This window comes from Apiospora aurea (assembly GCF_038362705.1).
Source record: "Apiospora aurea strain CBS 24483 chromosome Unknown utg000005l_segment0_segment0, whole genome shotgun sequence".
NCBI classification, from domain to species: domain Eukaryota; kingdom Fungi; phylum Ascomycota; class Sordariomycetes; order Amphisphaeriales; family Apiosporaceae; genus Apiospora; species Apiospora aurea.
Window position 1 is genome coordinate 3875956 of NW_027117392.1, and position 25321 is coordinate 3901276.

Here is a 25321-nt window from a genome sequence, read left to right on the forward strand (position 1 = left end):
TACATATAATATAGCACTTGCTCTGCTCTGCTCTGCTCCTCCCCTTTCTCACTTCATCTGCTTCAGGATCTCAATGAGGAAGTCCTCGAAGCTGAGGGTAATGTAGCCGTCGCGATCCTCATCGTACTTCTTAAACACGTCGGTCATGCGCTTGAGGCTGATGCAGGCCTGGACGAACAGATCGAAGCTCATGACGCCCTCGTTGCGCTTGTCGTAGGTGGAGAAGAGGAGCTCGACGAAGCGGGGGCTGAGGCGGTACCGGAACGCCACCAGGGCGTTGCTGAACTCGTCGAGGCTGATGTTGCCCGAGCGGTCCGCGTCGAAGCGGTCGAAGAGCGTGCGCCACGACGCAAGGAACGACCAGAGCCCGCAGAACTCGTCGAAGCCGATCGTGCCGGACCGGTCGCTGTCGAACATCCGGATCATCATTCGTACAGTGTGGAGATCGAATGCTGTCCAGTCGCCGTTCACGAGCGCCGCTGAGAGCTCCCTCTCCGAGAGCTGGCCGGTACCTGGGGAGTAGATCATCCGTCAGCATCCTGCATTCAAAAGGCGAGCACCAAAGCCAGATGCGCGACAAAGGGGAAGGAGGGACCTACCATCTTTGTCCACAGCACGGAATAGGGGCAGTAGCGTTGGGTCTGCGCCCTCAGACGGGGCTGGCGAAGGGGGCGGTCGGCTCGAGGGGGGAGGGCGATTGTGGGCTGTGGGACGAGGGCCTGAAGCCATAGGTGGCGGCGACATGACGGAGGACACCGGGCTGTGGCGACCGTAGTTGCTCTGGCCGTGGGAGGAAGGGTTTAGGCGGTCGCGGCCGTCCGAGTTGCGGTGGTAGGGTGAAGGAGCCGCATGTTGCTGAGGAAGCGGCGGCGGGGGTTTGCTGTTGTATTTGGAGGCGGAGGAGCTGCTATACTGCTGCGCCGGTCTAGGAGCGTTGCCCTATTGTGAGGGTGAAATTGTCAGTCCTGCAGGGGGGATGAAAAGAGCTGAGTGGGGTGGTGGGCACGGGGGAAGGTCGAGTTTGCGAGAAGTTGGGTGGTTGTGGTTTTTGGCTTACATCGTCGGGCTCCGCGAATCTGTACTCGACGATGTTGTTGTTAGCGATGTCTTTGTTGGATGCGCAACTAGTGTGTACTGCAGGTTCGACGTGCATGGGCAGAGGCTGGTACGGATAACATCGCGACCGCAGGTAGTCCGTATGTCTATTCCCCCCGTCTCTACCCATCCTCGGGCGTGCGCAAAGTCCAGACAGACCGGGCCTGACTTGACCTAGCCAAAAACTTCATGGCGGGGTAACAAAACAAGCGGGTTGGATGAGAACGTACCTAGGCAGCTCGTCGGGGTTGTAGGGTCGGTTGTAGGCCATCGTGGATCAGGTTGATGCAATAGAGAGAGCGACAACCGACGGCACGAAGAGAAGGTTGCGAGACAAGAAGTTCAAGAGTTGGACAACGGGATTTCCAAGGAATTGACGGTTGGGTTGCAGGGCAGTGTTTGTTATCTGACCCAGGTTCAGGTTGGAAGTCGAGTTGCCCATGTGCAACCTCCCAGGCTGCCACAGCGAACTGGGCCTGCTAAACTTAAGCCCGTCCACTTTTGGTCCCCTGGCGAACCAAGATCCAGGGATTCCAGCCGCAGCCAAGGCACGCTGAGGGCCTGCTAGTGGCCGTTTAGCCGTCTTCTTTAGTGATCAACCGTCTGGAGCATTATTAGCTGTGCCCTTCCAGATGGAGGAGATGGAGCCTGCAATTACCCCTCGTTATATTAGCGACATATATAGGGGGGTTTGCAGTAAACGCATCAAGACTTCTAACTCAAGCTTATTAGCGTCGCTAGATTGATGTCTCTGTCACCAAGTTGCTTTTGCGTACTTAGGTTTCAAAGCCTTGGGGGAAAGCAATTATAGTGCTCCCCCTACTCCTACTCCTACTGCAGGCGTGACTGACTGACTGATGTACAGCTTGTACGTGGGGCAGGTGCTAAGGCCTGAGGCGAGGTAAGCTGGCAAGGCCACTAAAAGCGAGGCAGAGTGGAATTCAGGGTCTCGGAGGGGGGCGCACGAATGAGGAATGACGTGTGTTGTCGAACCGGCAGTGCAAACAACAGACCCAGCATTGAAGACGACCTTGACCTATGCGGTTGACAGGCAACCTTAGCAACCCGTCTCTCGGCAGGTGACCCCCGAGACAGGATTGTCCGAGTAGGACGATGATTGCAGCTCAGGGGGCGCCACGTCGTTTCAGCGTCGATGTTCACGTTTGGAGGCTTTGATCGCCTCGGAGAAGCACGGGACAGTGAGAGACAGCATGCAGTGAGTGCATATGCCGTACCCTGTAAGTATGGAGTGCAGCCCTTACTCAATGTTGAAAGAGATATGCGTGTGCATACCTTACGCATAGCCGCATAACCGCATAACCGCAGCCCGGCAGAGCCTCTTTAGCGCAAAAGGTAAGCCTCAAATAATACGAAGTCAAGAGGTACTCAGATGTAGGAAGTGACTTGTACGCATGACCGTAGATAGGTCATTTGACGATCGCAGCCGCGGTGCGCTAAATGGTCGTTCGGAGCCGCTGCCGGGGAAAAAAGGCACGGCCTTGGCATCTGGCTTTCTCCAGGCTCTATCTGACCATAGAATCTTTAGGAATGGCGTTGGGCTCTTCTTTCGATAGATTCGAAGGGGGCGTCCCCCACTTTGAGCCACTAATCCGCTGACAAAGCCGAGAAGCCGAAAGAGAGTGAACGAGAGAGGGACTGGACAGCGGTGTATGTATCAACTGTCGACTCCTTAACCCGAACCCCTGGAACGCCGCTTAGCAACGTACTTTTGAGTGGGAAAAGAAAGAGAGACAGAGACACACCATGGCGGCCAACGGCGATAAAGCTACTACTTCAGATGAGTTTTGGTTATTCGGTTATGGGTAAGTTCTTCCATGCATGTCGTCGCCGTCCCCCCCCTTTGAAATGAGACTACATGTACCTACCCCTATACTGCTGGTCTTTGGCCTTGCTGGCACCTCATAGATTCATAGGTGCACGTCGCTTCCTAGCTAACCCAAGACTACAGGAGTCTGATCTGGAAGCCCCCGCCGCATTTCGGTATGCATGCGACTCCATATTGTCCCCCAAGAAGGAGTCTGATGCTCATGTTGTGATTTAGACCAGCGGATACCTGGCTGGGTGAATGGATACGTTCGGCGGTTTTGGCAAGTAAGTGTGCATCCATGTCTTTATTCCGCTCATATTGTTGACTTGGGTATAAATATATATAGGCAAGGTATTTCTCTATCTACTAGGCGTTCTTGATTGGTTCTTCCTGGGGCCAGCCATATCACCACCTTCCAAGTGAGACTAATATAACCCTCACTGTATCACAGCCAAGACCACCGCGGCACCCCAGAAGCCCCCGGCCGCGTCGTCACCCTGATCGAGCGCTCGTTCTGGGCCAGCCTGGTGGACGCGCACGACTCCGCCCCGGACAAGGTGTGGGGGGTCGCGTACCGGATCGAGGCCGACAAGGTGGCCGAGGTCAAGGACTACCTGGACATCCGGGAGATCAACGGGTACACGATCCACTACACGCCGTTCCACCCGGCGGCGGCCGAGGACGGGGCCGCGGGCCAGCCCATCCGCACGCTCGTCTACATCGGGACGCCCGACAACGACCAGTTCACCGGCCCCCAGGATCCCCAGGCGCTGGCGGAGCACATCTACCGGAGCGAGGGGCCGAGCGGTCTGAACCGCGACTACCTCCTGAGCTTGGACAAGGCGCTGGACGAGCTCAGCCCGGAAAGTGGCGACGCCCACATCACCGACCTCTCGAACCGGGTGAGAGCGATCCAGGCCAGTGATGCAAAGGGGCCAGCGCACACCGAGCCAGCATCGCACGAATTCCGCAAGGTTAGCAGCATCGACGAGCAGGAAGAAACCGAGAAATCCTAGTAGTAGACTACTTCACGGTTTACTCATGATAAGACGGATGTTACTATTAGAGCATAGCATGCGGGCCCAAGAGGCAATATCAGCCAACAAAGTAGTCGCATTGGTGTATACAAAGCTGCTACCAAGAGTTCCTCCAGACCGTCATCCCCTCATGCCCCTTTTGGTAATCGGCGTCTTCGTCTGCATCTGCATTCCCCACCTAAGCCTTGTTTGCCCCCCTAAACGAAATGTCATGATAAAGATCGTGTCGCGGCCGTAAGCACGTGAAACAAGAAAAGCCCCTTGTTTGAAAGAAGAGAAAAAAAAAAAGAAAAAAAGAAAAAGAAACCACCGCAATTGCTGCTGAGTGGTGTAAGATGGCTTCACCACCTTCCCCAATGCCCCGTCTCCTCCTCCCGGCACCTCAGAACGAGCGGGCGGTTCTTGGGGCCCAGTTTCCATCGCTGTTAGACCGGCATGTCCATTGATAGCTCTAGAACCAGTCATGAAGCCCAACGGCACTGCCTGGCTGGCCAATCACACCAGATTGTTTGGCCACCCACTGACACAATCATCGACATATTCTTATCCCCGGCAAGTAAAACCGCCAGTTCATAGCTTTTGCACCTGAAAGCCTCCGAGCCTGTTCCAACCACCCTATTCACTACGATAGTACCAAAGGGACACCGAAACAACTGCGGCGACTAGTACCGCCGAGGACCTTGAGGTTGTCCTTGAGGCATCTGCTGGCCTTGCTGCGGGTCAGGGTAATAGGGAGCTGGCATAGCGTAGCCTAGGTGTCACAGTTAGCGCATGCATAAGATCGGCGGAAGTCCTCCATGGGCTGATCACCTACCCTGCGGGGGAGGCGTGCCATATCCAGCCTGTTGAGGGGGTATGCGCCCCGTCCGTATGCAGGCGCATACATCGCTTGTTGCGGCATTCCGTAGGCGGGCTGGCCACCGTAGGGCATCGGAGCTGCCCCGTAGCCACCTCGTCCGCCGAATCCACCGCGGCCGCCACCGCCACCACGGGGGCCGGTATCCGAAGCTCTATCAACCCGGATGGTTCGTCCATCGAATCTGGCAGCAGTCAGTCTTTGAACATGGTGGACTGTGTGAGCCTTGTAGCCTACTCGACGTTGTTCATGGCAGCAATCGCCTTCTGGGCATCGGCATCCTGAGAGTAGCGCACGAAGCCAAAGCCTCGGCTTCGGCCGGTATCACGATCTTTGACGACCACCTGGTGCGACGAACGTCTGTCAGTATAGATTCGACTACATAAACTTGATCTGGCGGTGGCAGCCGAGTTCGAGTATTGGAGAGGTTTCGGATGAGACGTACCGCTTCCTCGATGGCACCGAATTCCTCAAACTTCTGCCTCAGAGTGGTATCCTCAGTATGCCAGGCAAGGCCACTGTATCGCAGTAAGCATTAGCAATGATGGTGATTTGGCGCATATCGGAAGATGGAACTAACCCAATGAAGAGCTTAGACATGTTGTTGAAATGTTGGGAACACCGTATACGATCTGGGTGATTTCAAGTTAGCCCACCACTTGAACAATCAATGTATCTCTGCCGGCACTAGTGACCTTTGCAGATTTCCCGCTCTGCGGACAGGAGCATTCTGGTAGACTATGTCGCGATAGTCATGGTCTTTAGATTGTGGACTGGCCAAGAGGCACAACCACAAGACCAGCAACTACATCACCCTGCTGGAGAGTCGAGCCAGACAGAGGTTTGGTAGCGGCAGAGATACGGAAGGAGGCACACAAACATTATAACAGATGACAAGTAGTGCTTTATGGACAGGAGCAGCTCGATGGTTGGCTGGAGTAGTTGAGAAAAGCAAATAGTAGACCGTGAAGATTTGGACGAGGAATTTGAAAGACGTGATTGCCGGGCAAAGTAGTCGATAATATTGTGGTCAAGGTATGAAGAGGAGAACAGGGACCAGTAAAGACAGCGGGGTTGATAGCCGGGTATGCTAAGTGGCTAAGTCGAAGGAGGCAGTCAGGGGTCGAGGCCTATTGAGATATCCGGATTCCTTGTCGTTGACTAACTAGGAGCATGGTACAAGAAACATTCGGAAGGCTACTCACTAGTGGCGAGGCGTCTGATTTATATATGCCGTCCGTGGCCTGGCTGAGGGAACAGAAGCAACAGCTCCATTACTCGCCCTTCTGGTCAGTCTCCGTGAAATCTTTTTTTCTTCATCTGATAATGGGACGAAGACCAAAGCTCTGGTGTTTGGCAAGCATGAGCATCCCGGCAGGGTCGAAAACAAGCATCAAACGAACGAGGCCGAAAGACGTGCGCCAGAAGTGTACTGGAATAGAGCTCTGCGTGAAGTGAGCAACTCCACACGACAGGACTGGCGGGTCGGTTGCTAAATTGGGATCCTCTGGATGGGGGGCTTGGGGGGGCACCCATTCCAGGGAGATACCCGCCTGTCACCGGCCGCGTCGTCAGGGAGAAGGGCCAGTGCTTCCAAGATGATCTGCTAAGATTCAGCTCAAACATCGTGATAATCCACAACGCCCACTGCTATCAACCGGGCATGTCTAGTTGGATCGAGAACCAGTCTTTTCGACCTTGGGAGACCGTGGCCGGGATGGGGGTTGTCTCAAGATTCCGGACCCCTGTCAGTATCCGCAAGTATCGATCACCCAAATACCTGCCTGCGTTAGTACAGGCTACAGTGCTGTGAGCAGAGCATCGATGCTACTACGGCAGAACCAACCACGGCGGCGGGTGACGATCCCTGAAGCCCCGTTCCCTCCTTGTTGGTTGTTCCCAGTGATTTGAGTATGGCAGGTACAGTAGCCCGCCAAAAGCATTGAGAAAAGGGCATCTTTTGCCGGCATTGACAGAGAATGCAGTCCACTCACCTCACTCACTCACATGCAACGGTCACTTACGCATACAAACATACCTACTTACGTACCTCTCCCTCCTCGCGAGATCTCCGGGTTAACATGGAGTGGCGTTGGAACGACGCTGCGCGGCATCATATCGATAAGGAGGCCTCCCCGAGGTTGGGAAGATTAAGGCGGCCTATTCATGCGCTTGTTTTTCCGGCGCTGCTCGGCCAGTCGTCTCGGGCCTGATCCGAACATTAAAGTGTAGTCATGGGATATTGCGAAAGGGCACATACATGGGCCGGGAAAGCCTCGTTGAGTGAGCACGCGCACCAGGAGATCCTCGCGCCCGGCTGGAAAAGCGCAGGCGAGCTCATGGGTGTTTGATTTGATTTGATTTGGTTCGATTCCAACCAACTGCATTCGCCCCAAAGAACCAAGAACAAACATGTAACGACTGGTCGGGGTCAAGCTATGCCCCTCCGAGGTAGCTGCCTTCGCTGCCCCTCACTAGAAGCCACTAACGCACTTTCCATGGTGGGGCTACTCTGTTTGAAGCCATTAGGTTGTCCCCTTGTCCCCAAGCCAGTTACCCCTGGATCCAGGAGCCTCCAGGAGCCTCCGGGAGCCTTGTCAATTTCACAAATATAGCGAGCACCCTGACCATATGTGAGACTGAAGCGATGGCACGCAACGCAGACGCTGTTGCTTCATGTGTCGAGTATACCATAACCTGCTATACAGTGGACTTCGTAGGGTTGCATGCACGTAAACCGGCGCCCAATTGCGACTCTTCGCGGTCGTGTCTTGGCGCCAGGAGAAGACGCGGGGATCTCGGGCGCCCACGTGCCCGCCTACGCCTGTGGTGATGAATACTACATCGGACTTTTTTTCCATACCCAGTAACCTCGAAGTGGGCCAGAGGGAAAAAAAAGAACCCAACGGTCGATCTGCACCCAATGAAGGAAGCCCCTGCCCAGCAAGCGCATGAGATGAGATTCTGCGGTAGTCAGTGGCCTTCGCAGACCTGGCCCCCAAAGCTCATCTCGGAAGCCCAGCGAGATTCGATTAAGATGTTATTACTCACGGGTCAAGATGAAACACGATGAGAAATCATTGAGCGCACACAAGATGATTTGTGATGGATTCTACATGCCTACTGCCTACCTACTTAATCACCATCATACATATATCCCATGGTTTGTCCGTCCGGAGGAGTCGGGCAGTGGCTACCTAATGAGGAGTCGGCTGCATCTCGACACACGGACTGTTCCGCGGTTTTTATGGGCGATTACGAGCATGACATGGTGATCTCTCTTCAGGCATGACGGGAGGTCTCACTGTACAGAACACATGTACATTTGGCATGGCGGTTCCTTGCTTGGTTGCCTCTCGTGTGACTTCATCCAGAACAAACATCTCCTATTCTGGGCCCTTGATTCATGCCTTTTCTTGGTGTTGTACCGTATTCCAATCTGGGGTATTTGTAAAGTATGTATTTGATAGCTGACCAAGGTGCCATGAAATCCAAGTGACAGCAGTAAACCTTGCGGTTATCATCCCCATCTGCGTTGCAGCCCAACAGGCGACCATTGAAGTCTAAACAGGACCACCGTGAAATCATCTTCGGGGGTCCAGTAGGCTCGTTTCGTTGCCAAGAGATATCACAAAATAGCTTGCTCGGCTGCCCTGCACGGTGCCACCGCAAAGAAAAAGGTAAATAGGTGACGTACCTATCCTATCGTGATGGCATCATGGCTCCTCCCAATGCGAGGAGCTTGGGCCATTCCATTTCTGGCCATGGCCATGGCCTGTGGCGGCGTGGCCTGATTTCAGGGGCTTTATGGGAGAAAGGGGGCAGATATCATTGGTCTTCGGCCTACCCCCAAACAGAGCTTGGCAGGGCTCTCCGACATGTTCGGATCGAGACTATTTGTAGACCTGCTGTAGTAGCGCGTTCTTGCTCAACTGCCGAATACCTACTCTAGGCAAGGACGCCATGCTGCGTAGCATTGATCGGCGCGCTGGGTGAAGTGACATACTACCGTCCTGTCGGAGAGGGGCTGTTGCAACGCCAATTAATCAATCCGCAACTCAATTGCGGTTGCTGTGTGTAATAGGCACACCGATCTGAGGTCCGTAAGATCTGGACTGGCACCTACACAAAACACAAAGCCGGTCGAGATTGGCTTTAGCTGCTGGCCCACAACCTCGAAGTACCTGTTGTAGTACGGTCTGGCGGCAGCGGGTAGCGGATTCTGCACCTCAGCAACCAACCCACCAAATACCATACCACTCCAGACTCGAGCAGTGGCATCGCATGACTCTATCTTGCCTCCTACATTATCAGTCCCCCAAGTGCGATTAGTCAGTTCTTCGTAAACCGAACTCGTCCCCCTTCGTCTGTATCAGGGATGCCGAAATTATGCGGGTAGCTTCCCGAGAGAAATGCCTCATTGAACACGGTGTGCTTCCGCAGCGGATCATCCCTCGATTCCCCTGGATGCTGATCGCCGGCCCTAGAGGTATTTTGCCCGGTGGAAAAACTTCGCGCCTGTAAATCCTACATATGACAACACCTAAACAATCTTCCGAGATTTTGTTGGTTGGTTGTAGCCAGCCATGTTGCTATAAAAAGTCGAGTATTCGAAATACAACACGCACAGCACGGGGTTTGTGCACCAATGTAAGTGAGCGATTCCAAACGCATCGCGTTAGACCCCGAAACGCTAGGTAGCTTTGGTAGTAAACCCCTCGCTAGCCGACCACCAGAGCTAAACCTTGGGTAAGTACTTTAGGAAGTAGGCTAGGAACTAGGAACCTGTCCATATCGAAGCACCAGACTCCAAGCGCATCTCCAGTTGCACAAAGTGGTAGCATCGTTCGTGGAATCAATGTTGATTCCACTCGAAGCACTTGCAGCACTCGAGTTACGTACAGTAGGTACTTTCTGCAAGTGTACGTACATCAACACTTGAGCACGAGCCTGCACGGAGCTGGGCAAATGGGGCTGCTTGTGGGGGCTTGACAGGACGTTGGAACAATGCAGCTGCAGGCATCCATTGCTTGCTAAACTCGACAACCATCTTCAATTCTATTCATAGCTTCGCACTTGCATATGTATGTGATTATCCCGCATGACCGCACGGCAGCCATTGCTCACGAATTGACGGAGTCACCCAAGTCCTTGCGGTCAGGATGCCCTCGGTTTCAACCTACATCGACCCAGTAGATGGATACCAACAACTCGTCTCGGCTTGCCGCCAGGAAAAAGTCTCGTCAACATCGCAAGGGGCACGAACCCGCCGACAGGGACCCTGCATACAAGTACAGATCCGGCCGTGGGCACCGTAAGGACCATCGCCATCATCATGACAAAGCTATCAAAAACTTGGATCTGGGCAACTTGAGCCGGGCCTCGGGTCAACGAACCGGTAGCGACATGGTCAAAAACTGGCTCGCCCAGTCCACATTTGCAACCCAAGACTACCCCACGGTATCGGAGGGCCACATAGGACCACGCAATACCCACCGGCACCACGACCTTCACGAACAAAGACATAGCAGACCCCTGCAACGCCATTCTCGTAGCTCTGCTCTCCTGAGGCCGCCAGTTTCTCCTCTCGAAGCAGGTGCGCACCTTCGTAGTCCTCCCAAAGGCTTTGAGCGCCCGCCAAACTCCCACAAGCGAGCCCTCTCCGACAGCTCTATACTCAGCGTAGGCAAGAACCAAAGACTACCTCCAAAGGATCGTCAGAATGACCCCTATCATGCAAATGTATTCTATGGGCAGCCACCAGCCGAGCTGTCGAGGAGGTTGGAAGTGATTGTTGACGGCTCTGGTTCGGACGAATCAGCTTCTCCTACACCAGCTTACAGGGCAAAGAAGCCACGGAACAAGACACGGGATGATAAGTATGAACACAAGAAGGACAGACACCGGAGTAGTAAACCCGTTGAAGATCGGCCACAGCCCAAATCAAGTAAGCGCAAGAAAGAAGAGAGGAAGAGAGCATTGACGTCTAGTAACAATGTCATGAGCAATTGGGCCTCGAAAGCAGTCCTCAACGATCGCATCACGGTTTGTCAGCCCTTTAACATCCTCTTCTTGATCACTGACAATCCAGTTCAGCAACCCCTAAAGCCTGGCATTTTCCAGAATGGCCGTGAGGCAAATAGGAAACCGGGTATGACCACACTGATAAGACGCAAGCATTACACATTGCTGACCATGACCAGTTCAAGATCTTGTTTTCTCGGACATGCACTTTCTTCAGGACAGAAAGGGTAGCACAAAACCGAAGCCCCTATCTGAGAGGCGGCTCCGAGAACTTGAGATCCAACAAAAGGAGATGAAGGAGGTTTCTTCCTTCTTTCTATCAGCCGCAGCTCCGGTCGAATTTCCTGACGCAGACGGTGGCCACCCCGGTGAGCTCAACCAAGAAACTTTGCGAAGATTACAGGAAAATTCCGCCTCGTCAGCTCGACGCTACAGCGCATCGATGTCTTCTCAGTCTGAGCCCAGTGCGAGTCGAGAACACTCTTTGGGCGAGCAGGTGTTGCAACGGTATCGAGATTGCGATTCCTCGGGCAAGAACATTGATAGGGTTAGGCTATCCCAGGATGGCCATCATCGAGCAATATCAAGCAGGGACAGCAAACCAGGTACATACTTCTCTTGGTCTACAAGCCCACCAAGGTCACCAATACGAACAAATGGATCCACCTCACAATATTCGTCTGGAATGAACGATCGTCGAACAACAACCCCAGAAACAGTTCGAAGAGCTTTGGTAGATTCTGGTATCTTTCGTGGCACTGGCATTGCTGCATACGACCAGGATTATGTCAGCGCCAATTCGAAAGCAACCGCCGACGAAGACCGAAGCGGGACTGAAAGTCGCGGGAATGAAGATACACCTTCTGAAGACGATATGGGAAGACACGAGATAGTAAAGCGTCTCGAAGTACTCCTACCACCAGCCTGGCGTGTGGACCACGGCCAGACGGACCAAGATCTTCCGTCTAAGCAGCGGCTACCTGAGGATGACCCTGGCCCCGTCCGTGACCCTGCGGAAAAGCGTCAGTATCTCCGTTCAACGACTGAAGACTCCAGGAAAGACGCTGCGAAGTCCGCCAAGATAAAACTGCGCAATGAGCGTCTCGCCCAAGGAGATACAGACAGCCGACGGGATCCTCAATGTCGCAGTCGTCCCAGCGAAAATGCCAATCGCCATACAGCCTGTTTGGCAGGATCCGCCAACGATGATCAGTTATCAATCACATCTAGAGACCTGATGCCCCCACCGCCACTGCCGCATAACTTATCGCGGCCCTGGCTTAGTGATACGGAAAAGAGAACCACCGCGACTGGACCAGATACAAAGTACTATCCCACCAGTAAGGAGTTATCTGCCGCTGCTCGAGTGATTGCACAGCATGCAAACATCAATGAAAACGTGGGTTCGAAGTTTCTGGACGGGGCAGGTCGTGATACGTTGACTGGGCGCTCTTCCCAGTATGGGATAACGCCATTACAAACTGCCTCCTGGGTGGCTCCTTCACCCAAACTTCCCACCCCATCCTTGACTACTGACACTACTATCTCGAGATTGAGTTCGACGCCACCATGCGATATTCACCACCCAGTAGGCAAAGGACCCTTTTCAACTACAAGCCAGGTCAGACTAGCCCAGCCTCAAGAAAGCATAGCAGAGTTTATCGCGAGGATTGAACGCGAGGCTGATGATATCTCACCAACGCCCATGCCTGGACACCACGAGACGCGCAAAGTTGTTTCGTCTACCCCCGATACGAGATTTGTAGGCGAGGGCGATGCAGAGATCGAGAGCACAGACTTTGGTGATGTTTTCGATGGCGGTATGGGATATTCGTCAAGTTTGAAACCCGAAAAGCAGCCCCTTCGTCTGCCGCCTGAAAGAGCCTCATATTGGTTGGATGAAGGACGACTGATCACTCGAGACCTCGAAAAGACCGTGTACGTGGCAAATTACGAGTGTCCTCGCAGTGAATATGACTACCAAGGAAGGACGGGAAACGGGCTGGAGTTGCCCAGAACGCTAAACCAACGAAGGCTAAGTGACGACAAGGACTTCGAGATATCATCCTTCTGGGGCCCGAATAATTTTATGCAGTTTTGACCCTGCTCCAATGCTTGTTCCGTCATGGGAGTTGACTTCTAGGTGTGTAGGCGTGAAGCAGTAGTTGTCAACTTCACTAGTTGACACCTCTTCTTACTTTCTGATCCAACTCGACTGTGTCTGATCCTGAGATCGCATACTTAGAAGACAGTTGGGTTCTTTAAGACTGGAGAGTAATTAGTGGCTTCGGCGAGGAGGTTCAGCATTTTGGGGGCTAATTGGCAGGCCAATTGGCGTACGTTGGTGGGAGGGCCATTCGGGTGATAAGGGGTCATTGACATTGCATTTTTCTTTTTCGATATCAGCTAGCATAGTCGCCTTCCTGTGAGAATTCGAAAGCCTACTTGATCTAAAAGTGTTCGGGTTCGAAATTTTGGATATGGTACATCATTGGAAATTGCAAATGGCGTGAAGGGGCAGATTTGACTGCGACACTGCTTCTTCGTTTGCAAAGTATGCTCAATGGTCTATACTAAGACCAGCATTATGTACCATCATATGTATTGACCTGTATGTCTGCAAGCCGTTTCCGCCCTGGATGATTCCATAGATGACTGTGCTAGTATGCGTGTGTCATGTGGACATAGGGAGCTGCAGGCGCCTTGTTCTCGACTTGTCAACTCACCGCTCAGTCTGTGTTCTATACTTCGGCTCGAATCAGTCTATAGAACTAAAATGCCAAGAGAACGACTATATCACAAGGACTATAAACTGCTTACCCACAAGCCATTATGGGTCAATGAGATCTAAATCGCTTGGTACACTTGGAGCAACTAGTTTCCTTTTTCTCTCTCATCATCAGTTTTTTCACCTCTCCGAACCAACTGATGTAAGTTTATGCTCCGCTATACCTACATGAGGAAATAGAAAAGAAGAAGAAAAGCAAGCGAAAAACATCTCTTATTGGGAAATGCTGCCAGGTACTGCTGGCTACTTGACCTGTGGTGTATGTCTATCGATAAGAAAACTTCTGGAAGAAACTCGTGTTGGACATGACATGGAGGGGAACATTGAAGATTTCATTATCCAATCTGATGCTAATGTTTTGGACCCTGGAATAAATACATTTTTTTACCTTACTCGAGGTACATGCTCAAGTGAGGAGACAGAACCCACCGGAGGAATGGGAGAGTGGATTCGGCAGTGGCCAATCCCGCACTCGCAACAGAGGGAGCTTTATCGGCCTTTCAAGCAAGCTTTATCGCAGAGCTCCCTCTCCCTCTCTCCATTATTGCGCCTCGGCTCATTCACCTATGCATGGGCTCCATAGTTGCTCGTATGAGCAGGCCCCATCTCCAATCTGGCATGCTCCGACACTCTCGCAGGATATTTCACGCTACCCAAGAGAAGAGGTTTGCCAAGCTGTGCTGGAAATGCAGGAGCTAGATACCAATACCTATGTACAGAAACAACGAGTGCCCCCCAGATTTGATGGAAAAGTGGGTGTGCTAGAGGGACTGGAGGAGTAGCACTTGCAGGAGCTAAGGTCCTAGTAGGTAGAAACATGCGACCCACCGACCATGTGGACGGCCGTTGAGAAGCATCAGTTCCTGTTTGTTTGGCGGATTGAAAGTACTTAAGCTGGGTAGTTCAGTTGCTCTCGAATGCTGCTACCTATTGGTAAAAGCACTGACGGCAAAGTAAAGTAGAAACGAGGCCGACTCCGTCTTGTTGGATTGGAAGGGAGTCAAGAGTCGTCGCAACAAGGTTTAGCTGGCGAAAGGCGAGTGTATACTCGTCACGAGCTGCTGGCACGTCACCAAATATAGGTGACCGGTCAAGTGTATTGATCGCTCTCCCCGAAAGACACGACTCGAGTGTCTGCTGCCGAAATTAGCTGCAGCCCCAAATGCGAGATTGCAGCATTAACTGGAGGTTGATCAAGCAGCAATGGAGCCGAGCCCCGAAGTCAAGCAATCCAGGTACGGAGAACATCGCGGCATCTTTATCTGACTTGCGTTTCTCTTCCACGATTCCCACACAACCGGGGCCCCTATCCACACAAGCGCCTGCATGTTTTTTTATGTAGTGTGTGTCTTGACTCTCCGAGTCCAGCCCAGCCGTTCCTGCACGGCGCCACTGCCCAAGTCACCTTGGGTCAGCGGGCGTGCTTCTCTAGCCCCGAGCTCATTACAGGTTCATTGCCTTGGCCCCGTGAGCAAGCCAGGCAGCATCAGTCAGTGATCGGGTCAGAGGCGGTCGGTCACCGAGACGACAAGTTCACGACTATCAGATCGGAAAACCCACCTGACTGGTAGCTGTCGTCGCAAAACGAATTGGCACTTGCTCTCGAGAGGTGGCACAGCTACACGTATGGGGTGATGTTGTGGCCGGGAAGTCCAGGGTGGCCGGACATGTGAAGCGGCTATGTAAACGCATTACCCTCATCCACGGGCCAAGCAAGGAAAGGCATGATCCGAGTGACTGGGATCAGTCGGCAATGCTATGCCTGTAAACAGATTCTCCCTCTGTGCGGTGCGTGGCCCCGCCGCCCTCTTTTCAGTTCGTACTTGCAAGCCTCTTTTTCTTGCGCCTGGCATCAGGGCACCCCTCACGACCGTTCCTCACCTCAGCTTCAGTTGAGCCAATGCGAGCGCTTGGAAGGGTGGTGACAATAGTGGAGGTTCGGGCCAGAAATGGAGAAAAGACCCCATCAACAACACCCCCTTCCACGGGCTTTTGTGTAAGCAGCAAGTAGCAGCAGCAATAAAAAAGAAAGAAAAAAGAAGAAAAAAAGAAGAAAAAAAGAAGCAAGCATCCGTATGCAAGTGAGGGCATGTGGTAGTCTGCAGGACGGTGCCCTTCCACTGGTATATATGTATGTAATGTACATACCTACATAGACAAGGCCCTGCAAGATAAGCGTGACAGCTTCTGAATCGAATTAGGCGCCTTTCGTTCGTGCGGCGAGCTCCAGGCAAGGGGAACGGAACAAGCTATTGTAAGCGGTTGGATCTCCAAGCCAAAGGGAAGCTCTCGGTGGTACTTGCAGCGGAATCGATGCGCCCGTATCAAACATGGGCTCAGACAGAGCTTCCGGATTGGCTGCACAGAGAAGCCATGCTGAAGAGCTCCCTGACGGGCCTGGCCTGAGAGCTCCGGACTTCAAATGGGACTGGCTTTCAAGCTGCTAAATCCTCCTCCACTCCTTGGTAGAAACACTCCCCACCCCCGAAAACAGCCATTGCGCGCCGCCCAGCCGATCATCGATCGAGTCAGACTGGTGAATTCCTCCAGCGTGTTTGCAATGCATCCATCAGCCCAGCACTGGCTAGCTGAGGGGGCCAGTGGCTCCTGAGTGAGAAGAAAAAAGTAGAAGGATAAAAAGAGAAAGAGAAGAAAGCCTTTCAAAGACCCGGAGTCCCCAGCCCAACAACCCAAGCAAGTCTATAGGCAGGCAGGGGGTATTTGATGGGTATGTGGCTGAATGGACTGCGAGCTCATGTAACAGGCCCGGCATGGTTAAACTGTCGTCGGGGCCATGTACGGTACATCAACTGCAGAGCAAAGAACAAAACGTACCGCCACCCGAGCTACCTGTGTTTTCTACCTTTCTTCCTTTATTAGCGAATAGATGCTTCCATGTCATATATTCATTACTAGGTTACCTGCCACCTGCTGCCCTGGGGTCAATAACACAAGACGGATGGAAGGTAGCATAGTGGACTGTTTCTAATCAACCTAAAAAGCCTTCCAAGGATCAAGTTTCTTCCCACGCCTCACGCCCGCCCGCACTCACCAGTCTGGATCCAGCGCCCCAATTCCAGCAGCTGGATCAAAGGCTGTTTTCGGTGACCCGACCCTTTGCAGTCTCGTCGTATTCAAGTACCAGGCGTGCATGCAGTGCCAGAACGTGCCTAACCTAGTACCTGCTACTTGCACACTTACACCACAGTTGCCTGCAATCATTTGGTTTTGATTCGATCATTGAACCACTAAACCGGCCGGTTTACATTGACGTCTTCTGCTGCTCCTGGCCCTGCCTCCAGTCGAACTGAATGAACTAAGCCAGTCTACCTACCTACCCCCTGGAAAGTGAGAAGTGAGCGAGAGAGAGAGAGAGGGAGCGAAGAGAGAGCTAGTTCGCCCTCCTACTGCCTTAGGTACCCTCCTACCAAGTACCTAGGCTCCCCCCTTGTCCCCTCCATTCTCCCACACCCACACCTACTGCCCGCTACCCACTACCCACCCGCCAGCCAGCCAACACCTCACCTCACCTGCCCTCCAGTCCCATCCCAACTTCTCATTCCATCCCAAACGCTTCTTGTAACACCCACTGCACCTTTCGATAAGGCAAGCTCAAAGCTACTGTACCGCAACCTTCAGTCAGTTCAGCTCCAAGACTCGGAAACCTGGGCTCAACACCCAATGCGAAACCTTCACGATACCTGGGCCCAAGCTGTCGTTGTTGCTGTTGCCGCTGCCGCTGCCGTTGCTACTGCCGCTGTCAATTGATCGTTTCCTCGACATCCACACATCCCACCTGCACCTCTTATCGCGACCTATCGCAACCTTAGCAATCTGATAACGGGTCAATCAACTATCGACCATCGCCAGAAGGGACCCCTCCATTCCAATACCAATCGACCCGCCTGCCACTCTCGACAAACAGAAAGGAACTTGAAAGCGCATGGTGGGGTTGCCCTCACCTAGAGCCAGAGTGCAAGATGCCGCCTCGATCCTCCCTCACGTCCTCCTTCTCCATTGCCGATTCCACAAATGAGGTCGTTTGCCCGCTGCGGAATCAAGATGGCTCGAGTTGCCGCAAGCGTTGCCTCGGTGTAAGTAGCTCTCGGCCTCCTTTTATCTCGCCCGTCGGCGCTGGTTGTGTCGGATCGGCTGCAAGTACAAGCTTGCCCACCTTGCTGCAAAATGGATCTATGCGATGTGGTTCTCCTTTTCATGCACCCCGGATCTAACTGGAACTCTACGCAATTGTAGGAGAAACGGTTCCGGTCAATGCAGGAGCATATTCGAAGGGCGCACCCCGAGCATTACATCTCCAAGCTGCCAGCGACCGAGGAAAGCTTCAATCTCATGGTCAACACCCCACCTCAAGACCGTTCTCAGCTCCCCCAAAACCAATCAGCCGGGAGCGCGCAGCAACAAAGTAACCACACCAACAGACCACCGGGAAGCGCCCCAGGCCCGGGCGACCCGGTCAGAGGTTACTTGACCGACCCCCGAATCAACTATTCCCACGATGACCCAAATGCTACCCCCGAGACTCCGAGGCGCGCAGAAGACTATAGCAATGGCCTGCTGCCAACTGCAAACGCAGCGGCCGCTCTAGCACAGCTGGGGCAGATGCACAAGTTGGAGCCGGATTGGGACTCCGGTGAAGTATACAACACGCCTCACGTCTCGGCAGATAGCCATCTGATTGATCCCTCATTACAGGATTGGCACTCTGAGAATGATGCCCGGAGGATACCGAGGACCACCATTGAGCTGCCTCCTATCCAGATTGACCACCCAAGTGACTCTTTTCCTAACTTGAACTCCTCTGCCAGGCAGCAGATGGATCTTCTCCCTTCAATTTTATCCAACTCCCCGCCCGGCCGCTCTTCCACCCTCCCTCCTCTGCACAGATCCCTTGGCCCCAACCGGCCGAGGAAACAGTCTGTCACCAAGCGTCATAAGAAGCAGAAATCGCGCGGGACCGCTTCAGACTGGCTCAGAAGGATTCAGAATGACGAGCGGTCGAAGTTGGGCGTAATAGGAGGCATTGATCGCAAGGCACATTCGGTCGAACCCACTGCGGACTATGGGAAGCGGTGGGAAGACTTGATTGATGCTGCTGCATCCGCCACGGAAGACATAGAGGACGACAGGACTCCCGTAAGTCTCTATCGACGAATTGATCCTGCTCTCCTAACGTCTCAGGTACCTCAATCCCCCATCTCCATCCATCGAACCTCTCTACCCCCCTTCCCACAGCAGAGCTTTCCAGGTTACCAGGCCTCGCCTCTTCAACAACAAGCCCTTACCCCACCGTCCTTTGCTCAAGAGGTGCCTGAGCCGTTTCCTTCTGTGGAGAGCGGAGAGAGCGGAGACAACTTCCACATCGCAGCTGCCGGGCTGTCCGACTCGTCGCCAAGTTACTCAGCACAGGATGTCCACATCTATTGTGCTGCTTGCCAGAGAGCTTCCAGGCTTAAGGAGTCGTATGCATGCACCGAATGTATCTGCGGTTTATGCAGGGAATGTGTGAACGTGCTTATGGAGGAGCAAGGGGCCAGGCGGAAATGTCCTCGCTGTGCTACTATTGGTGGCAGGTTCAAGCCTTTCCAGCTTGAAATACGGTGATTCTTGTGCTGACCTCACTTTGACTCACCAATCAAAACGACGAAAGCATCGGCATGTACTGCACAGCGACATTTGTCCGTCAGATACGTGTTCGGGAACCTGGCCGAACTTAGAACCGGCATTCCTCGAAGCATGAGTCTCTCTCTCTCGACCGCGCTAATCGACTGTGTTGATTGGGATTTCAGCGACCGTCATTACGACGAGGCCAAATTGCAGACCGAAATCCAAGCCCCGGCCCCGAGCTGGTATAGAGGGCCTCGAGCTTTCTTCTTTGCACTATAGACCACGATCGGTCATTACTTTTTTTTATACGTTGAATCTGAAGTTGCAGATCTTGCATCAAGGATAATGGTTGTGTGTCGGACAGACACGATTTGAATTCATGAAGACCGAAAGGTTTAGGCGTTATAAAAGGGGCAGGTTATATGGCGTTGTTTCCCCTGGGCTTCACGGCCCGGCTTGGCACCACATATGTTTTCACTCAATTTTTGCATGGAAATCACTGCACAGGGATCTTGCGATACGGTACGGGCGCTTATATGTTTGCACTTGCGGTATCTTGGCTTGATATTCCACCTTTGTTAGGGAAACGGCCAGCTTTGCGACACTCCATCTGCTAGAGATATTTTGATGGATACGGGGTATGAACTGGGCTACGAGCAGAAGCTGCTGCGGTTGATTCGCTTATATAGACATGTCTTGATGAATACACTATTCAAAACATAAACCATACGAGTTGATAGGGAGGGGGCGGGGGGAATGTTTCATTTCTTTCCCGTCGTCTTAGTTGAGCTCAGTACTCAGTAGCTACCTATGTTGTGGTGAGCTACATAGATATGTATTTAGGTAATGTAGCTATTGACGAACACACTTTGATGCCCCGAATTTTACCGACGGACTTCAAACTGTGACTCGCCTTCGAGGACATCGCGTTCCTCTTGATCAACCTTCATGACCTTGGAGTGTGATGGACCTTGGTCGATGTCCTTGAGGAACTGCTTGAGGGTGCTCTCATCTCCTTGTGCTTCTCCCTCGACCTGATAGCACGGGGTAGAAGATGTCAGTCAGCCGGACCATTTCTCTCTTAAATTGGCTGAAAAAAAGTAATGTATACCTGTTCATTATCCGTATTGCGACACCATCCGGTGATGCCCGTAGCCGTCGCCTTCTTCTGGGTGTAGTAACGAAAGCCGACTCCTGTGATGGTGAAGGAGATGGTCAGTCAGGTGACGTCAGAGACTTGATACTGCTGACAGGAGGAGTTACTGACCCTGGACTCGACCGTGCACGAGGAAATAGACCTATTGGCAAAAGATGTGGTCAGTACCGGCTGTCTTGCTCAGATGGATTGGGTAATTACTCGTTTTGCCATGGCTGTCTTTTTGTGGACGAGACTAATATATCTGGTAGGGTGTTTGGTAGGTTCAAGATGGACAGACAGGATGGGAAGCTGAGAGATTGAATGCCAGATGCGCTGCTGCTGGATTCAATTCAATGTTGCATTCCCCCATTCCTGGGCTGGCTGGGGCCTTTTCACTGGAGCAGGAGGAGCTGAGCTTGATGAGCTCAATTACAGGTACCTATTTACTTAGTGTTAGGCAGCTACTACTACTACTACAGCGCCCCCAAAGTACATACTTACAGGGCACCTCTAAAAGTACCGTAGGTAAGTACCTACCTAGCCTTGTTGCACTAAAACTCACCTGCCGAGTGGCCGGGGTAGCACAAACAGCGGGGAATCTTCGGCCAATCAAAATTGAACGCCTCAACCGGGAACAGAAGTCAATCAATCGCGTAACGGAAATCATCCCTCCACCCCCATTCATCCATCCATCCCCTTAAACCACCGTTGATGATTTCATCTGCAACAGCAGATACCGACGCAGTTGTTTCTTCCAAGCACGACAATCTTCGCCGTCAGAGCACTTGCAATCGCACACACAATATGAACCCCGACGCGCCCTCCGAAGCGGCGCCCGAAACCCAGGTCCTGTTCCGTGGCAAGAAACGCAAGGCACACTACAGGCAACGAGCGACAGACGATGATGTACAAGCACCAGCGACCGAGGTTAGCCCTAACGTCGGCAACGCCGATCCAGCAGAAGGGGCCGATACCCCCTCTGCGGCAGAACAGCCAACCGAACCTACACAGTCCGAGGAGCAAGTCGCCGCAGCCGAAGAGGGCGTCTCCGTTGCTGAGCTCCTGCGCCGGCGCAATGCGCGAAGGTCACGTCTACGAGGGGTCGGCTTTGCGCCCAAGGATGCCCAAGGCAACGACGTGCCCACCTCGTTCGCAGACGACTTGAGCCTCATGATCCGCGAGGAGGAGCAGAAGGCGGCCGTAGATGTGTCTGCTGGTGGCATGAGCAAGCGCTTCTCGGCCCAGACCGGCCATGTGGGCGAGCTCGTGAACAAGCATATGTAAGTCGCCCCTCTTTCCCGTCTTCTCACGGCCTCCCTACTACAAGTACTGATGGAGCAAGGGAGGATTATATAGCAGCCCAGTTAGCGAAACGACATGCGCCCACTTCGCTGGAGTCGCCTTCGGCCGCGCAATCTCGGTCACTTGAACATGCGAATGGCAGCACACATACAGTGCCAAAACCAGAAGGCCACATCGCCATGCAAGGCAAACTCCTGGAAGTCGACCTCGGCGACGAAGTGCGCAACCGCAACGCCAACATGACGGAACGGGCCAGAAGGCTATTGGCGGGCGAGAAGGTCGACGACGAAGAGCCGGCCGGCCCGCCCAAGAAGGTCCGCTTGGGGCGCGACGGCAAGCCCTGGAGGCCGCGGAACCGAAGGGATAGTGATGCCATGAAACGGGATCAGCTCGTGGAGGAGTTGATGCGTGAAAACAGACGTGAGTGGTTTCCCCTCCTTTGTGCGACACAAACTAGTGCCAAAACTAACCTTCTTTCTCCAATAAAGTCGACATGTACGAGACGCCGAAAGCCCCCTGTAGCCAGTACCTCGGCGGAGGATACTGCCGCCGCCGATGACCGCATCGCCGAGGAGTTCCGGAGAGAGTTCATGGACGCTATGGCTGCGAGGCAGAAGAGGAGGAAGGCGCCGGCGCCGGCTGCCAAGCCAGGCGCCAAGAAGGACGAGGACGTCCTCCGAGGGCCGAAACTGGGAGGAAGCAGAAACACGCGGGCGGCTATGCGGGATCTTCTGCTGAAACAGGAGAAGGAAAAGCGCTGATGTGTGATGGCTTCAGGCTACTCGCCTATAGCTTTTCAGCGGTTGCCAGGTGTAAGACTGCACCATGTTCTGGCTGGCTGTCTATCATTCGGCGCTTTCACTGTCACTATTCCTTCCGGTCATTATCTACTTCATCACGAGCGGCTTGATTTTATGCCTGTTACGGATGTGTATATCCTTGAAATATACACATAGCACAATAGGTGGCCACTATACACCTGTGCACCACCTGATCCATATTCTATTACCTATACTAAACTGTTGCATGGGGACCATTATGCAGGGCTTTGGATAGTCACGATTTAGGCGGTGGTGTTCCGGGTATTGACTGCTATGCAGCTGGACGCGAGCGTAAGATCTCATTGATGGGAACAGTTGACGCCTGCCAAGCTGCCTGGTCTCGTACCCCGAATGCGGCGACAAAACCCCATGTAAAAGCTGGGTACTCGCTGTCCTGTTGTGTACTTGGTGCCTTTCTTCAGCTACGTCGGGTAAACAGCCGAGCCCCCATCGAATGCCATTGGCCCCGGGAGCGGTGAAATCTCACCAAGCTACTCCCGGGTTGCAATATATCTGATTCAACCCGCGCAGGCAGTGATCTGCAAGGGCCGGCACCACTGGCCGCTGCAGAATGAATGGCAATAGCGCCCCAAACCCAGGACGAGGACGGGCACGGAATGACGCACAGAAACTGACGTTTGCCTGACTAGAATGACATGATGGAGGTGTGGGACTTGGCTCTACGGCGATGCCTAATCTAATGAGAAGGGAGAAGGGTGGATGCTAGAAAGAGCAGGAATGAAGAATCAAACGATGCACACCGCGCGAGGCCCATCCAATGCCAAGCCCAAGCCCTCTCTTTCTCTACCCGCCGGCCCGTCCACCCACTCCCGCTTTCCGCTTTGGCTACGGCGCGTCTGCTTCCAGACCACCGCAACGAGAACCGCTGCGGGTGCGCATGGACTTGGCGGCGCGGGCGTCGTTACGCTATCGGGACAGCCATGGCGAGAGAATAGGCGCATCATGGCCAGATCTGGGGGGGCAATCAACGGAGATTCTCTCTTTTCGTGCATGCACGTCGGGGCCTGGGCTGTGGAGAAGACGTCGTGAACGGAGACCACCAGCCGTGTCTCATCGAGGGGGGCGAGAATGGAAAAGCCATGCAGGAATATAAAAAGAAAGCCGGTAGCCCGTCATCGAGAGGCTGGCTCGAAACAAGCGTATCGCCATACATTGCCTGTTCAGCAGCCTTCCCAGTGACTCGCCATCCGTCCGTCCATCCGTCCTTGTCCAATAGTTCATTCCCATCTGATAAGGCCTTCTTCCCCCATGGCGCGCAACATGATACTGCCGGCGCTCCTGGCCGGCCTCGCCGCCGCGCAGAAGCCGGTGGGCACCGAGACGCACCCGAAGCTGACGACGTACCGGTGCATGGTGGCCGGCGGCTGCACCGAGGCGACCAACTACATTGTGCTGGACTCGTCGTCGCACTGGGTGCACCAGGCCGACGGCAGCGGGTGCGGCGACTGGGGCAGCGGGCCCAACGCGACGGCGTGCCCGACGGTCGAGGCCTGCGCCGAGGCCTGCGTCATGGAGGGCGTGTCCGACTACGCCACCGTCGGCGTCACCACCGCCGCCGACGCCCTCACCATGACCCTGCTCGTCGACGGCCAGACCAAGTCGCCCCGCGTCTACCTCCTCGACGAGTCCGAGCAGCAGTACGAGATGACCAAGTTCACCGGCGGCGAGTACAGCTTCGACGTCGACGTCTCGAAGTTGCCCTGCGGCATGAACGGCGCCCTCTACCTCTCCGAGATGGAGGCGGCCGGCGGCAAGAGCGAGCTCAACCCCGGCGGTGCCTACTGGGGTACTGGCTACTGCGACGCTCAGTGCTACGTCACGCCCTTCCAGAACGGTATCGTAAGTACCTCGTCACCACTGTCTCTTCCAGCTGAGCTGGCTTTCCAATGACTGACTCTGGCTCCCGTAGGGCAACGTCGAAGCCAAGGGCGTCTGCTGCAACGAGATGGACATCTGGGAGGCCAACTCGCGCGCGACGCAGATCGCGCCGCACACGTGCAACCAGACGGCCCTGTACCTCTGCGAGGGTGCCGAGTGCCAGGCCCAGGGCGTGTGCGACAAGAACGGGTGCGGCTGGAACAACTACCGGCTCGACCAGCCCACGTACTACGGCCGCGGCGGCGACTTCACCGTGGACACGACGCGGCCCTTCACCGTGGTGACGCAGTTCCCCGCCGACGCGTCGGGCAAGCTGCTCGAGATCAAGCGGCTGTACGTGCAGGACGGCGTCGTCATCAAGTCGGAGACGGTAGCGAAAGCCGGCACGCCCGCCGTCGACAGCATCACGGACGAGTTCTGCGGCGCGACGGGGGCGGCGCGCTTCATGGACCTGGGCGCGCTGCAGGGCATGGGCGACGCCATGGCGCGCGGCATGGTGCTGGCCATGTCCATCTGGTGGGACGCCGGCGGCGCCATGGTCTGGCTCGACGGCAGCCAGAACGGCGCGGGGCCCTGCACCCAGGACGAGGACAAGCCCGACGCCATCCTCGCCGCCGAGCCCGACCCGACCGTCGTCTTCTCCCAGATGAAGTGGGGCGAGATTGGCTCGACCTTTGCGGGCGCGGTGCCCGCCCGGAAGCACAGGGCCTTGAGGAACTAGGCGAGGATGGCTCATGGGGGGGGGTGGTGTATGTCTTGATGGTTTGTGGCTTTATGTATATAGATGTGGCCGAGCTTGTCGATATAGCCACACGCACAAACTTTCAACGTTGTTATTCTTGTATATATGTATATATAAAGTTGATGGATGTTATTGTAGAAACGGGAATCTCATATTGTAACTGCGC

General features: G+C 54.0%; 8 protein-coding genes across 8 annotated transcripts; 5 read left to right on the top strand and 3 right to left on the bottom strand.

Moving 5' to 3' along the window:
- Positions 1-48: 48 nt before the first annotated feature.
- PG986_007753 (uncharacterized protein) lies at positions 49-1366 on the bottom strand (the record flags this gene model as incomplete). Its single annotated transcript, XM_066843975.1, has 4 exons — positions 49-512; positions 600-939; positions 1058-1076; positions 1326-1366. 4 exons carry the CDS (start codon positions 1364-1366, stop codon positions 49-51), a joined length of 864 nt encoding a protein of 287 aa, XP_066700087.1.
- A 1493-nt stretch (positions 1367-2859) lies between these two features.
- Positions 2860-3939, top strand: PG986_007754 (ChaC-like protein; the record flags this gene model as incomplete). The annotated part of the gene is made up of 2 exons (XM_066843976.1): positions 2860-2918; positions 3375-3939. 2 exons carry the CDS (start codon positions 2860-2862, stop codon positions 3937-3939), a joined length of 624 nt encoding a protein of 207 aa, XP_066700088.1.
- Positions 3940-4622: 683 nt separating this feature from the next.
- Positions 4623-5416, bottom strand: PG986_007755 (uncharacterized protein; the record flags this gene model as incomplete). Its single annotated transcript, XM_066843977.1, has 5 exons — positions 4623-4711; positions 4771-5000; positions 5054-5160; positions 5262-5334; positions 5397-5416. The coding sequence occupies 5 exons, from the start codon at positions 5414-5416 to the stop codon at positions 4623-4625; spliced, it is 519 nt and encodes a 172-aa protein (XP_066700089.1).
- Positions 5417-10012: 4596 nt separating this feature from the next.
- PG986_007756 (uncharacterized protein) lies at positions 10013-12941 on the top strand (the record flags this gene model as incomplete). The annotated part of the gene is made up of 2 exons (XM_066843978.1): positions 10013-10967; positions 11020-12941. The coding sequence occupies 2 exons, from the start codon at positions 10013-10015 to the stop codon at positions 12939-12941; spliced, it is 2877 nt and encodes a 958-aa protein (XP_066700090.1).
- A 4667-nt stretch (positions 12942-17608) lies between these two features.
- PG986_007757 (uncharacterized protein) lies at positions 17609-19250 on the top strand (the record flags this gene model as incomplete). The annotated part of the gene is made up of 3 exons (XM_066843979.1): positions 17609-17722; positions 17883-18782; positions 18828-19250. The coding sequence occupies 3 exons, from the start codon at positions 17609-17611 to the stop codon at positions 19248-19250; spliced, it is 1437 nt and encodes a 478-aa protein (XP_066700091.1).
- An 887-nt stretch (positions 19251-20137) lies between these two features.
- On the bottom strand, positions 20138-20622 carry PG986_007758 (Acylphosphatase; the record flags this gene model as incomplete). The annotated part of the gene is made up of 4 exons (XM_066843980.1): positions 20138-20287; positions 20365-20447; positions 20521-20551; positions 20611-20622. 4 exons carry the CDS (start codon positions 20620-20622, stop codon positions 20138-20140), a joined length of 276 nt encoding a protein of 91 aa, XP_066700092.1.
- A 573-nt stretch (positions 20623-21195) lies between these two features.
- PG986_007759 (mRNA splicing factor rna helicase) lies at positions 21196-22454 on the top strand (the record flags this gene model as incomplete). Its single annotated transcript, XM_066843981.1, has 2 exons — positions 21196-21671; positions 21719-22454. The coding sequence occupies 2 exons, from the start codon at positions 21196-21198 to the stop codon at positions 22452-22454; spliced, it is 1212 nt and encodes a 403-aa protein (XP_066700093.1).
- A 1341-nt stretch (positions 22455-23795) lies between these two features.
- On the top strand, positions 23796-25134 carry PG986_007760 (Endoglucanase 1; the record flags this gene model as incomplete). Its single annotated transcript, XM_066843982.1, has 2 exons — positions 23796-24374; positions 24445-25134. The coding sequence occupies 2 exons, from the start codon at positions 23796-23798 to the stop codon at positions 25132-25134; spliced, it is 1269 nt and encodes a 422-aa protein (XP_066700094.1).
- Between the last annotated feature and the right edge of the window lie 187 nt (positions 25135-25321).